This window comes from Cetorhinus maximus, chromosome 19 (genome assembly GCF_964194155.1).
Source record: "Cetorhinus maximus chromosome 19, sCetMax3.hap1.1, whole genome shotgun sequence".
NCBI classification, from domain to species: Eukaryota; Metazoa; Chordata; class Chondrichthyes; order Lamniformes; family Cetorhinidae; genus Cetorhinus; species Cetorhinus maximus.
Window position 1 is genome coordinate 97,713,192 of NC_135897.1, and position 15,612 is coordinate 97,728,803.

At 44.7% G+C, this 15,612-nt stretch overlaps 1 protein-coding gene across 1 annotated transcript in view; it reads right to left on the reverse strand.

The window, feature by feature from the left end:
* LOC144694054 (myoneurin-like) overlaps positions 1-15,612 on the reverse strand; it is an 82,743-nt gene that overhangs the window by 37,140 nt on the left and 29,991 nt on the right. The window contains exon 5 of the mRNA XM_078564416.1: positions 1,640-1,818. Coding sequence (XP_078420542.1) covers positions 1,640-1,818 — 179 coding nt within the window. The remainder of the gene's footprint in view (positions 1-1,639; positions 1,819-15,612) is intronic.

Consider the following 15,612-nt stretch of genomic DNA (forward strand, 5'->3'; position numbering starts at 1 on the left):
AGGAACCAGTCAGAGTGTGGAGCACACAGGGGAGGATCAGGCCCAGTGAGAGTGTGGAGCACACAGGGGAGGATCAGGAACCAGTCAGAGTGTGGAGCACACAGGGGAGGATCAGGAACCAGTCAGAGTGTGGAGCACACAGGGGAGGATCAGGAACCAGTCAGAGTGTGGAGCACACAGGGGAGGATCAGGAACCAGTGCCCTGATTGCTCTCAGAACGTGAAAAACGTTAAATTTTATTCAAGTTTCCACAGAAAAAATTCAGAAACTAAAAATGTCGGATAACATTGTGCCTGACTCAGGAAATCCACAAAACACATTCCTGTTGATTTATTCAGGTCTGATCCCCGAGTAATAATGTCGACCCAATGGTGCAGCGTGAAGGAGCCACAGGGCCTGGAGATATCCCCCCACCCCACGTCCCGGCCCGAGACTCGCCCCACCCCACGTCCCGAGATTCGCCCCACCCCACGTCCCGGCCCGAGACTCGCCCCACCCCACGTCCCGGCCCGAGACTCGCCCCACCCCACGTCCCGGCCCCAGAGACTCGCCCCACCCCACGTCCCGGCCCCAGAGACTCGCCCCACCCCACGTCCCGGCCCCAGAGACTCGCCCCACCCCACGTCCCGGCCCCAGAGACTCGCCCCACCCCACGTCCCGGCCCCAGAGACTCGCCCCACCCCACGTCCCGGCCGCAGAGACTCGCCCCACCCCACGTCCCGGCCCCAGAGACTCGCCCCACCCTTCATCCCAGCCCGAGACTCACCCCACCCCTCATCCCGGCCCCAGAGACTCGCCCCACCTCACGTTTCGGCCCCAGAGACTCGCCCCACCCCACGTTCCGGTCCCAGAGACTCGCCCCACTGCCCCTCCACCCCACATTCCGGCTCTAGAGAGCCTCCCCAAGACTCCCCTAGTCCACACCAGGAGCCCCCCCCGCAACATTCCGGTCCCATAGAGCATTTCCACCATCCCCCACTCCAGAGAGCTTCTCCATCACCAACCCCCCACCCAGGAGCCTGCCCATCCACCCTCCCAGCCCCAGAGAGCCTCCCCACAACCCCCACCATCACGCCCCCACCCTGCCTCAGAGGGCCACCCCACCCCACCCCACTCCCCAGAGAACGAACCTGCCTGCTGTACCAGCCCAAGGGAGCCTCCCTACCCCACCCCCTACTGAATGGCCTGGTCCCAGAAAGCCTCTCCAAATTTCCCCACCATCTCCTCCTCCTGGCCCCAAAGTGTCATCCCAAACCAGCTCCCCCACCGCCGTCCCAGAGAGCATCCCCACCTCACCCCAGCCCCAGAGAGCCTCCCCATCCATTGCTTGTCACAGCACTCGGAGTGGCTATTGGAACAGCTAAAACTTTAAGCACTAATAATGCTACTCATGAGGGCCACTACTTGATGCAAAACATGAAGGAAAAGGCATAAAAAACGTACCAATTCTGCTGCAAGTAATATAGTTAACCAAGAATGAGGAACAGTGGGATACGTTTGCAAGAAATCATCTTTTCTGCTCATAATGAACAGCAAATAAATCAGGTTAATTCATCATAGAGTCTAATTCTATAACAAAGTCAGAGGATTTTATTTTTAACTTGGTGTAATGTGCAGTTTTGCACTGTGCAGACCTTACCAGTATGTTTCCGTGCATGTGTGATGAGAGAGCTAGAGACAGCGAATGCCTTTCCACATGTGTCACAGATGTAGGGTTTCTCTCCTGTGTGGCGACGGACATGGTATGTAAGTGTGCTGGCCTGAGCAAAGCGCTGTCCACACCGGTCACACACATATGGTTTCTCCCCGCTGTGCTTCCTGTGGGAAACAAGGCCAGAGAAAAATGGTGTGTTGGAAATCCGAAACCAAAACTGGTAACAAGAGGGCACAGATTTAAGATAGTTGACAATACATCCAGAGGAGAGATGTGGAGAATTTTCTTTTTATGCAAAAAATGATGATGATCTGGAATGCACTACCTGAAATGTTGGTGGAAGTAGATTCAATATCAACTTTCAGAAGATAATTACATTCAAGTTACAGCACCTAAACAGTCCATTCAGCAAAACTAGCTCATGCTGGTGTCTACGATCAACACAAACCACCTTCCACCCTTCTTCAGCTAGCCCTATCAACATATCCTTCTATGCCTTTCTCTCCTTAAATGCCTCTATACAATTTGTCTCAATGTCTCCTTATAGGAGTGGGTTCCACAGTGTCACCAATCTCTGGGTAACAAAGTTTTCTCTGAATTCCCTACTGGATTTATTAGTTACTATCTTACACATATTTATTGCAAACTATTCTGTCTCTATATATATCCTATCAAATCGCTTTCATAATCTTAAATACTCCTATCAGTTTACCTCTCAGTGTTCTCTTTTCTCTAGAAAAGAACCCCAACCTGTTCCATCTTGAATAAATTCAATGACTTTCTGGAGAAGAGAATTCCACATACTAATGACCCTCAGGCAAAATTTTTTCTTTCATCTCTGTCATAAAAGTTAATTCTTCATAAAGAGCGCGAGAGAGAGAGAGCAGTGAGACTTCATAAAGAGCACGAGAGGGAGAGGAGCAGACGATTAGTGAGTGACTGGTGAGTAAAACATTTTTTGCAAGTTTAAGGTATGTCAGTGCAACTCAAACATATGGAATGTGCATCTTGCAGGGTGTGGGAAGTCGTGCAGACACAAAGTGCTCTTGATGGCTACAGGAAGTGTCACCAGCTGCAAAAACTTGAGCTCCGGGTTGTGGAACTTGAGCGGCGGCTGGAGTCACTGTGGTGCATCCATAAAGCTGAGGATTATGTGGATAGCACGTTTAGAGAGGTCATCACACCGCAGCTAAGTAGTACACAGGCAGAGGGGGAATGGGTGACCCCCAGAGTATCTAAGAGAAACAGGAGGTAGTGCAGGAATTCCTCGAGGATATCTCACTCTCTAACCACTTTTCCATTTTGGATACTGGTGAGTGAGATGGTTCCTGAGAGGACTGTAGCTAGAGCCACATTCGTGACACCACAAGTGGCTCAGGTGCACAGGAAGGGAGGAGGAAGAGTGGGAGTTAGTCCATAGTTAGGGGAGCAGGCAGGCTTTCCTGTGGCCGTAGACGCGACTCCAGGATGGTATGTTGCCTCCCTGGTGTCAGGGTTAAGGATGTCACAGAGCAGCTGCAGGACATTCTTTTGGGGGAGGGTGAACAGCCAGAGGTTGTGGTCCATATTGGGACCAATGACGTAGTAAGAAAAGGGAAGAGGTCCTGAAAGCAGATTTTAGGGAGTTAGCAAGAGAATTAAAAAGCAAAACCTCAAGAGAAATAATCTCAGGATTACTCCCAGTGCCACGTGCTAGTGAGCGTAAGAGTCAAAAGATCGAGCAGTTCAACACGTGGCTGGAGAAATGGAGTAGGAGGGAGGGCTTTAGATTTCTATGGAATTGGGATTGGTTCTGGGGCAGGTGGGACCTGTACAAGAAGGACGGATTACGCCTTAACAGGACTGAGACTAATGTCATTGTGGGGAGGCTTGCTTGTGCTGTTGGGGAGGGTTTAAACTAGATTGGCAGGGGGATGGGAACCTGAGGGGAAATTCGGGTGGAGAGGAGAAAAACTGGCAGTGGGAAGTAGAGAAGTATCAACTGATAATGAGGATACATCAGAGAGTAGTGTCTAGGTAGTTAGGATACTTGGAGAGTTTGATCAAATTAGAGTAGGCAATAGTAAGTCATTAGATGGGGTCAGAATAAGGAGGAAAGTAAAAAGTCTAAATCAGGGCTAACGTGCATGTATGTGAATGCACAGAGTATGGTTAATAGATTGGTGAACTGTAGGTACAGGTTGACAAATGGAATTATGACTTTATTGCTATAACAGAGACCTGGCTCAAAGAAGGGCAGGACTGGTGAGCCAAGAACAAAGGGGGCACTGTTTTAAAATTAGGGGTCACCCTTTTAGGGCAGAGGTGAGGAGAAATGTTTTCTCTCAGAGGGTTGTGCGACTTTGGTACTCTCTGCCTCAGAAGGTGATGGAAGCCGGGTAATTGAATATTTTTAAGGCAGAGGTGGATAGATTCTTGTTAGGTAAGAGAATCAAAGGTTATCGGGGTTAGATGGGAATGTGGAAATCAAAATACAAGGTCATCAACCATGATCTTATTGAATGGCAGAGCAGAATGGTTGAGGGGCCGAATGCTCTACTCCTGTTCCTATTTCTTATGTTCTTATGAGTGGGCGTTAAATACTCCTGGGTACAAGGTGTTTAGGAAAGACAGGAAAGGAAGAAAAGGGCGGGGGAGGGGGGAGAGGCAATATTGATTAAAGATGGCATGACAATACTAGAGAGACAGGATGTTTCTTTGGATGCCAACTGGACACAGGCATCCAGTCACAAAATCACCCCTCGACCATCACCCGCTGCTTCCTGCCACTCAGCCATTTCTGGACCCAAATTGCCATGGATCCCATGGGCTCTTACCTTCACTATCAGTCTCCCATGCAGGACCTTATCAAAAGCCTTGCTGAAGTCCAAGTAGACTATGTCAAACACATTGCCCTCATCTACAAACCTGGTCACCTCTTTGAAAAATTCAATCAAATTGGTCAGACATGACCTCCCCTTAACAAAACCATGCCGACTGTCCTTGATTAATCCCTGCCTCTCCAAGCGTAGATTAATTCTGTCCCTCAGAATTGCTTCCAATAGTTTCCCCACCACTGAGGCTAGACTGACTGACCTATAGTTCCCTGGTTTATCCCTTCCTTCCCTCTTGAATAACGGTACCACATTGGCTGTCCTCCAGTCCTCTGGCAACTCTCCTGTGGCCAGAAAGGTATTGAAAATTATTGCCAGAGCCCCTGCTATCTCCTTCCTTGCCTCACTCAACAGCCTGGGATACATTTCATCCAGGCCTGGAGTTTTAACTACTTTTAAGCCTGCCAGGCCACTTAGAACCTTCTCCCTTTCTATGCTAATTTCTTCACTGAGATCACAGTCCTTCTGCCTGATTTCCATACCCACGTTGTCCCTCTCACTTGTGAACACTGACACAAAGTATTCATTTAGAACCCTACCTACATTTTCCGGCTCCACACACAAATTACCACTATGATCATTAATGGGTCCTACTCTTACCCTAGTTATCCTCTTACTCTTAATGTACTTGTAAAATAACTTTGGATTTTCCTTTATTTTACCTGCCAATGTTTTTTCATGCCCCCTTTTTGCTCTCCTAATTTCCTTTTTAATTTCCCCCCTACACATTCTATACTCCTCTAGGGCTTCCGCTGATTTGAGCCTTCGGTATCTGCCATAAGCCTCCCTTTTTCTCTTTATCCAATCCTGTATATCCCTCGATGTCCAGGGTTCCCTGGGTTTGTTGGTTCCACCCTTTATCTTGGCCCTGTACTCTCCCTATTTCCTTCTTGAATGAGTCCCACTGCTCTGACGCAAATTTACTTAAAAGTAGCTACTCCCAGTCCAAATCATACCTAATCTTATTAAAATCGGCCTTCCCCCAATTTAGAACTCTGATTTCTGGCCCAGCCTTTTCCTTTTCCATAACAACCTTGAATATAACAGAGTTATGATCACTATCTGCAAAATGCTGCCCCACTGATACCTCTACCACTTGCCTGGCTTCATTCCCTAAATTTAAGTCCAGAACCACCCCCCTCTCTTGTAGGACCTTCTACGTACTGGTTTAAAAAGCGCTCCTGGATGCATTTTAAGAATTCCACTCCCTCTAAACCTATCACACTATGACTAACCCAGTTAATGTTGGGGAAGTTGTAATTCCCTACTATTACTACCCTATTATTTTTACACTTCTCTGAAATTTGCCTACATATCTGCGCTTCTATTTCTCTGTGACTGTTTGGGAGCCTATAGTACACTCCCAGCAATGTGATTGCTCAATCTTTGTTTTTAAATTCTACCCATATGGCTTCATTTGAGAAGCCTTCTAAAATGCCTTCCCTCCTTTTTACTGCTGTAATTGGTTCCTTGATCAATATTGCGATACCCCCTCCTCTTTTACCTCCTTCCCTGTCTCGCTTGAAGACCCTATATTCTAGAATATTGAGCTGTCAATCCTGCCCCTCTCTCAACCATGTCTCTGTGACAGCAATGACATCATACTTCCATGTGTTAATTTGTGCCCTCAACTCATCTGCCTTATTCGTCAGACTCCTTGCATTAAAATAAATACCATCCAACCTTGCCAAACTCCCTTGTGCCTTACACAAAAACAAAAATTGCTGGAAAAACTCAGCAGGTCTGACAGCATCTGTGGAGAGGAAGAGAGAGTTAACGTTTCGAGTCCGCATGACTCTTCGTCAAAACTTGTGCCTTAACTGGCCAATAATTTCTATGCCTTCCAGACTCACTTGCTCTCTCTTCTAATTTTGGCTGTGCATCTCCCCCTACTGAGCTTCCTCTCAGGATTCCATCCCCCTGCAAGTTTAAACCCTTCCCAACAGCACTAGCAAACCCCGCAAGGATAATCCATGCCTTGTCCTGCCCCTCAGAATCGATTAAAATAGTTTGCTCACTACTGAGGTCAGACTGACTGGCCTGTAATTATTCGGTCTATCCCTCGCTCCCTTTTTAAACAAAGGTACAACGTTAGCAAATCTCCAAACCTACGGCACTTCACCTGTATCCAGTGAGGATTAGAAAATGATGTTCAAACCTCCCACAATTTCCTCCTGGGCTTCTTTTAACAGCCTGGATACATTTCATCCAGCCCTGATGATTTATCCACTTTCAAGGATGCTAATCCCCTTCATATTTCCTCTCTCCCTATGTTTATCACATCCAATACTTCACACTCCTACTCCTTAACTACAAAAATCTGCATCATTCGCCTCTTTTGTGAATACAGCTGCAAAGTATTCACTAAGAACCATACATCCCCTGCCTCTACACAAAGGTTATCTTTTTGGTCCTTTATGGGCCCTAATATTTTCTTAGTTATCCTCTTACTCTTAATGTATTGATAAAACATCTTTGGGTTCTCCTTGATTTTGCTTTTCAATATGTTTTCATGCCCTCTCTTTGCTTTTCTAATTTGCTTTTTGATTTCGTCCTGAAGAATCCTGCTTTGGACACCATGAAGTAGGCTTCACAGTCTTGAGATTATTAACAGCAAGTCTTAATTAACAACTCATAACCATGTACATATTTACAATAGAGGGTACAGGTATGGAGCTGACTCCAATCTAGGTCTCCAATTCTGACTCCAATTCTGCCCATCTCTAGACTGACTCTGGGACATGTGCCTTCTTACATCACTGTATGGGCAGTACTATACTCAGTCTCACATTAACCCTTATGTATCAGACCCTAATACTACATCTCCCCCCAAGTTTTTATCCCATGGATTTAGAGTTACTTTAGTTTACTTCCAAGCCTTGCATTGCAATAAGTCTTGAGCATTAACCTTATTGTTACAACCTCAACACTATTCTGTTATTATTATTACAGTATTAACATTAACAACATTCGCACTATCCCTTCAAGTCCTTGAAGTTAAATGTTCAGGTGGTTTGGAGGCCTTATAACCCTTCCACATCTCATTCGCCGTTCTGTTGGGAGAGTGGTAGGCCCTGGTGTTTCTTGTTCTTGCCTTGGAGGTTTGACTGGTGCTTGGGTTTGGTTTCATCTGTTTCTTTCATTGCTTGAGGTTAAGCCACACCTGGCTGGTCTGGCTGGCTTGGCAGTGTATGGTAAAAGCAAAATACTGCAGATGCTGGAAATCAAACAAAAACAGAAAATGCGGGCAAAACTCAGCAAGTCTAATAGCATCTGTGGAGAGAAACAGAGTTAACATTTCGAGTCCGTATGACTCTTCTTCAGAGCTAAAGAGAAGTAAAATTGTGATGAAATTTATACTGTTTAAGGGGGTGGAGTAGGTGAAGCTGGATAGAAGGACAGCGATAGGTGGAGGCAAAGGAGAGATTGACAAAGATGTCATGAACAAAAGGACAAAGGGGGTGTTAATGGTAGTGGGAAGGGCTAAAGGAGGTGCTGAAGGTGGCATTAACTCTCTCCTCCATCCTCACCCCTTTTTTCAATATTCATTTTTAAATTTTATTTTTTATCCACTTATTTTTATTCATTTTCATTTTTATTCATTGTTTTATCCCCACCTTTTATCCTATTTTCAATGTATTTCCCACCACCATCCCCTGCCGCCACCCCATCCCCCCCGGACCATCTGTCACTTGTTCATGTTGTTCTTTCCAGAGTGCTTACCCTTGTCCTGCTATTATCACATTCTGCTTTCTGACCTTAATGCCACTATCAGCACCTCCTTTAGCCAGTATCAGTATCATTAACACCCCTTTGTCTTTTTGTTCATGACATCTTTCTCAATCTCTCCTTTGCCTCCACCTATCTCTGCCTTCTATCCAGCTTCACCTGCCCCACCCCCCCTTAAACAGTATAAATTTCATCACATTTCTATTTTTCTTTAGCTCTGCAGAAGAGTCATACGGACTCAAAACATTAATTCTGTCTTTCTCTCCACAGATGCTGGTAGACCTAAGTTTTCCTGTTTTTGTGGCAGTGTATGGTTGTTGTTTGTCTTGACCATTGCTTGTGGGATGGGTAAAAATGGTATTTGTATACTTGGCAGTGTTTTTACTTCTTTCTTTTCCATTTAGGTCATCTGGAAGCTCTCTGAGGCCGAGGAAGAGCATTCCTGTGGCAAAAAGAAGGTAGAGTAGCATGATCGCCTCTGCTTTCTATTGTTGATGATGTGCAACTGCTACCAGGATCCAGCATCTCTTGTGGTTTTGGCACGTTGGCTGCAAGTTGCCGTGCGCGCACAATGGCTGGTGCCTCTACTGACTGTATCATCATCTGAGTTGGAGGTAGAGGCTTCGCTGACTGTTGATCCTTCTCTGGTACCACTTGCACTGGAGGTGCAATGGCAATTTCCTGTGTGGTAGGTTGGTCTGACCATTGGGGACTTTCCGGGGTCTGAAATGATAGTGGGCAAACCTGCTCCGTAAAAACAGAAGGGAGATCACAGGTGAAATCAGAGTCTGAATACTCTTTAGTGTTTGAGGAATCAGGACCGTGCTGGGCTGGCCGGCTAACAACAGTGGTGGTCTTGACATCTTCCACCAGCTGGAGAAGGTCGAGGGTTACTCAGGCATCCCTGCTCAGAAGTGAGAAAGGCTGATTGCGGACAACATACATCAGCTCAAAGATTTTTTTGGCACTGTACCTCAGTGGTTCAAGGGTCAAGCCTGGGAGTCGGACTCCCCCGCTCCATACAGTGGAGTGTCTGCTGTTCGAATCAAAAAGGCCTTGGAGCCATGGTTCCTTGTTTGTCACCCTGGCACTGAATGTAATTTAACATTTGTTAGATGACCATTTACCAGGATATCAGCATTCCAAAACGAAGACTCACATTCTCTGATATCCCCAAGACAAATGGCTGTGTGCCTTCTGGGTTTTCAGTGTCAAGCTCATGGATGACCTTTGGGCTCTCTGTGTGGGGCTGGAGTTTTGACTTTCACAGTTTACCAAAGTGCCCCTGTCTGTTACAGTGGGAGCATTGGGCTGTACTCGCTGGACACTGATCTCTCCTATGAAGACGCTTCGCACCACAGCGCTGGCAAGGTCGCACTGCTGGGCGGTTCCAGGGTTGCTTTCCCTGACTCGGGTGGTTCCTGTATTTTTGTGACTTGATATGGTGGATTGAGGGTTGGTTTCTGCCCCATGAAGTGTTCTCCCCCATAGGATGATCCTGTGTTGTTCATGTAGCTCAAACAGTCTAGCTGGCTGGATAGCGTTGCCGAGGGGAAGATTATCTTTAGATTGCAGGAGGTCAGAAAGTGAATTGTCTGCAACACCCACCACGATTCTATCTTACATGGAAACATAGAAACTAGGAGCAGGAGTAGGCCGTTTAGCCCTTTGAGCCTGCTCCACCATTCATTATGATCTTGGCTGATCATCCAACTCAAAAGCCTGCTCCCGCTTTCTTCTCATATCCTTTGACCCCTTTCACCCCAAGAGCTATATCTAAATCCTTCTTGAAAGCATACAATGTTTTGGTCTCAACTACTTTCTGTGAATTCCACAGGCTCACCACTCTCTGGGTGAAGAAATTTCTCCTCATCTCAGTCCTAAATGGTCCACCCCATATCCTCAGACTGTGACCCCTGGTTCTGGACTCCCCCACCATCGGGAACATCCTTCCTGCATCTACCCTGTCTAGTCCTGCTAGAATTTTATTGGTTTCTATGAGATCCCCCCTCATTCTTCTGAACTCCAGCGAGTATAATCCTAATCGACTCAATCTCTCCTCATATGTCAGTCCCGCCATCCCGGGAATCAGTCGGGTAAACCTTCGCTGCACTCCCTCTATAGCAAGAACATCCTTCCTCAGATAAGGAGACCAAAACTGCACACAATATTGCAGGTGTGGTCTCACCAAATCTCTGTACAATTGCAGCAAGACATCTCTGTTCCTGTACTCGAATCCTCTGGCTATGAAGGCCAACATACCATTTGCCTTCTTTACCGCCTGCTGCACCTGCATGCTTACCTTCAGCGACTGGTGTACAAGGACACCCAGGCCTTGTTGCACATTCCCTTCTCTCAATTTATAGCCATTCAGATAATAATCTGCCTTCCTGTTTTTGCTACCAAAGTGGATAACCTCACATTTATCCACATTATACTGCATCTGCCATGCATTTGCCCACTCACTTAGCTTGTCCAAATCACACTGAAGCATCTCTGCATCCTCCTCACAGCTCACCCTCCCACCCAGCTTTGTGTCATCTGCAAATTTGGAGATATTACATTTAATTCCCTCATCCAAATCATTAATATATATTGTGAATAACTGGGGTCCCAGCACCGATCCCTGCGGTACCCCACTAGTCACTGCCTGTCATTTGGAAAAAGACTCGTTTATTCCTACTCTTTGTTTCCTGTCTGCCAACCAGTTTTCTATCCATCTCAATCTTGGATGAGCTCAGACTGTAAATCGCCAAATTCACATCCTTCTGCTATCCTATAGAGATCATTAATGAAGGAATTGACGGGTTCCCAAGGGAGCTGGACTCTATTATTAAATTTAGCTTTCTCTAGTATTTTATTGGATCTCAAGTTGAAATAGCCGTCAAAAGATTTCAAGACATCAAATTTGTACATCCGTCTGCCAACTCCTTATGTCTTCTTCACAACATACTTTCCTACCTAGCTTTGTGTCGTCTGCAAATTTAGCTACCATGCCTTCCCTCCCCTCGTCTAAGTCATTGATGTAAATTGTAAAAAGGTGAGGCCGCAGCACAGACCCCCACAGGTCTCCACTAGTCACATCCTGCCAGTCAGACAAAGACCCATTTATGCATGCTCTCTGTTTTCTGCCAGCCAGCCATTCCTCTATCCAGGCTAATACGATAACCCCCTACACCGCGAGCTTTCATTTTTCCGCAAAAACCTTTGATTTGGCACCTTATCAAATGCTTTCTGGAAATCCAAGTACAGCACATCTACAGGCTCCCCTCTATCCATCACACATGTTACTCCTCCAAAGAACTATTATAAATTGGTTAAACATGAGTTCCCTTTCATAAAGCCATGCTGACTCTTCTCGATTACCTTGAGCCCAGCTATAACCTCATTAATGATCGACTCCAACACCTTCCCCACGAAAGAAGTCAAGCTGACCGGCCTATAGTTTCCTGTTTTCTGCCTCTCTCCCTTCTTGAATAGAGAGGTTATATTTGTTACTTTCCTCTGATGGAACCTTTCCAGGATCTAGGGAATTTTGGAAAATTAACACCAACACATCTACTACCTCAGTAGCCGCCTCTTTTAAGACCCTAGGTGAAGTCCATCTGGATCTGGAGACTTGTCAGCCCGCAGCTCCATCAGTTTGCTCAGTACCACTTCCCTCATGATTAAAATTTCACCAAGTTCCTCTCTCCCTTCCACCTCCTGATTTACATCTGTTACTGGAATGTTTTTTGTATCCTCTATAGTGAAGACAGAAGCAAAATATGTAAACATAGAAAATAGGAGCAGGAGTAGGTCATTCGGCCCTTCGAGCCTGCTCCGCCATTCAAATATGATCATGGCTGATCCTCTATCTCAACGCCATATTCCCGCTCTGTCCCCATACCCCTTGACACCTTTAGAGTCTAGAAATCTATTTCCTTCTTAAATATATTTCGTGACTTGGCCTCCACAGCCTTCTATGTTAGAGAATTCCACAGGTTCACCACCCTCTAAGTTAAGAAGTTTCTCCTCATCTCAGTCCTAAATGGTCTACCTCGTATCCTGAGACTGTGATCCCTTGTTCTGGACCCCCAGCCAGAGGAAACATCATCCCTGCATCCAGTCTGTCCAGCTGTCATGAAGAGATATTAATGTCTATAATGTTATTGGAAATTATTTTTAAATTGTAATTGCAGTATGGTCTGTGCCTATGTGTGTGTCTATGTGTGTCTTAATTGGATTAAAGCCAGCTAGTCTGGGTGCTTTGATGTATAGTAGTTTTGAGATGTTAATTAGATAAACGTAAAGAGGAAAATGTAAAGAGTACATTTGCATTTGTTGAATAAATCATTCAGAAGTATGGGTAAAATCTTGCATCTAGCTGACAGACGCCAAGCAACGTGTTTATATTACTAAAAAAATTGAAGGAATTAAAGGATTATTGTTAGGAGAGGTAAAATTTACAACCTAGTAATACAATGGAAAATTTACATTCAAATAGGAAGCTAGGTATAAACAGAAAGGAGTTTGTGTGTGTCAGTCAGAGGCATTTAAGATCTAACCAGCCTGTAAGCCAACAACTGTTTGCAAAGGAACCAAATTGCAAGGAACAAAAAAAAATTGCCGGATAAATTCAGCAGGTCTGACAGCATCTGTGGGAAGGAAGACAGGGTTAACGTTTAGAATCCGTATGACTCTTCTTCAGAACTAAAGAGGAATAAGAAATGTGGTGAAATATAAGCTGTTTAAGGGGGGGGTGGGACAGATGGAGCTGGATAGATGGCCAGTGATAGGTGGAGGCAAAGGAGAGATTGCCAAAGGTGCCATAAGCAAAAGGACAAAGGGGTGTAGACGGTAGTGATATTAGCTAAAGGGTGTCCTAATGGTGACATTAAGGTTAGAAAGCAGGATGAGCAAGTGATTGCAAGGAACCTCATTTTGAGTTCGTACGGTCAAATGTGCTTCGCCTAGTGTCTGTTTAAAGCCTATGGGTTATTGTTGCCTTGGTGAAGATATTTTTCTGGGAGTGATTAATTTGGGGATTTGTTTAAAAGTTATTATGGTAGTAATTTGTAGACACCTGTGTTTAATTTGTTGTGAAATTAATAAATGCTTTATTTTGTTTAATAAAAAAAAACCTCTTGAGGCTTGGTGGTCTTATTCCTGAATTCAGAGCTGCATCTCAAACATACCAACTGAAAATATAGGTTATGACAGTTGTTCAAGTTTCCCTCTGGGATTTAAACAACTCAGCCTTACCAACTGCTGTGTCATAACACCAGCCTTGTTAGAATTCCATACATTTCAATGAGATCTCACTCTTATTCTTCTAAACTCCAGTGAATACAGGCTGAGTTGACCTAACTACTCCTCATATGACAATCCTGCCATCCCAGGAATCAGTCTGATGAACCTCTGCTGCATTCTCTCTATGACAAGTGTATCCTTTCTTAGGTAAGGAGGCCAAAGCTGCACACAATACTCCTAGTGTGGTCTCACCAAGACCCTGTACAGCTGCAGTAAGACATCCTTGCTCCTGTACTCAAGTCCTCTCGCAATGAAGGCCAACATACCATTTGCATTCTTAACTGCTTGCTGCACCTGCATGCTTGCTTTCAGTGACTGGTGTACAAGGACACCCAGGTCCCTTTGTACATCAACATTTCCTAATCGATCACCATTTAAATGATACTCTGCCATTTTCAAACTGGATAACTTCACATTCATCCACGTTATACTGCATGTGCCATGTATTTGCCCACTTACTCAACCTGCCTAAATTGCCTTGAAGCCTCTTAACATCCTCCTCGCCATTCACATTCCCACCCAGTTTCGTGTCATCAGCAAACTTGGAAATATTACATTTGGTTCCCTCATCCAAATCATTGATATGAATTGTGAATAGCTGAGGCCCAAGCCCTGATCCCTGCGATACCCCACTAGTCACCGCCTGCCACTCCGAAAAAGACCCATTTATTCCGACTATTTCCCATCTGCTAACCAATCTCTCAATCCATGCCCAATATATTGCCCCCAATCCCATGTGCTTTAATTCTGCACATGAACCTCTTATGTGGGACTTTATCAAAAGCTTTCTGAAAATCCAAATGCACCACAGCCACTGGTTCTCCTTTATTTATTCTGCTAGTTACTTCCTCAAAGAACTTCAGTAGGTTTGTCAAACATGATTTCCCTTCCGTAAGTCTATGTTGACTTTGTCTAATCCCGTTGATATTTTCTAAGTGTCCTGTTATCACATCCCTTATAATAGACTCCAGCATTTCCCTGCCACTGATGTTTGGCTAACTGATCTGTAATTCCCTGTTTTCTCCCTCCCTCCTTTTTTAAATAGTGGGGTTACATTTGACACCCTCCAATCTGCTAGGACTGTTCCAGAATCTACAGAATTTTGGAAGATGTCAACCAACGCATCCACTATGTCCATAGCCACCTCCTTTAGTGCCCTGGGATGTAGATTGTCAAACCTTAGGGATTTATCAGCTTTCAGACCTGTTAATTTCTCCAGCACTATTGTTTTAGTAATACTAATTTCCTTCAATTCCTTCTTCTCACGAGACCCTTGGTTCCTTAGCATTTCAGAGAAGTTATTTGTGTCTTCCTCCGTGAAGATAGAACTGAAATAGTTGTTTAACTGCTCTGCCATTTCCTTGTTCTCCATTATAAATTCTCCTGTTTCGGACGGTAAGGGACCAACGCTATATCTTCACTATTCTTTTTCTTTTTACATATTTATAGAAGGTTTTACAGTCCGTTTTTATGTTCCTTAGATTTACTCGCATACTCTATTTTTCCCTTCTTAATCAATCTCTTGGTCCTCCTTTGCTGAATTCTAAATTGCTCCCAATCCTCAGGCTTGCTACTTTTTCTAGCAACTTTATATGACTATTCTTTGGATCTAATACTATCCTTAATTCCTTTTGTTAGCCATGGTTGGGCCGCTTTTCCTGTTGTGTTTTTGTGCCAGAAAGGAATGTATAACTGTTGCAATGCACACATTCATCCCTTAAATTTACTCGCTTTACCTACTCTTTTCCTGTTTAAATACCTGTAGAAACTCTTGCTACCCATTTTTACATTCCTAGCTAGCTTCCTTTCATACACTAATTTCTTTCTCCTGATTAACCTTTTAGTCATTCTCTGCTGTACTTGATATTCTGACTAATCAACTGAACTGTCCCTCATCATAGCACAGTTATGTGCATTTTCCTTAACTTTGATGCTTTGTCACACAGATGGGGGTCCTCCCTTTAGAATTTTTATTTATAGTAGGAATATACTTAGAGTATTCTAAAATATCCCCTTAAATGTCTGCCACTGCTTCTCTATTGATCTATCCCTGAGCCCCTAGTA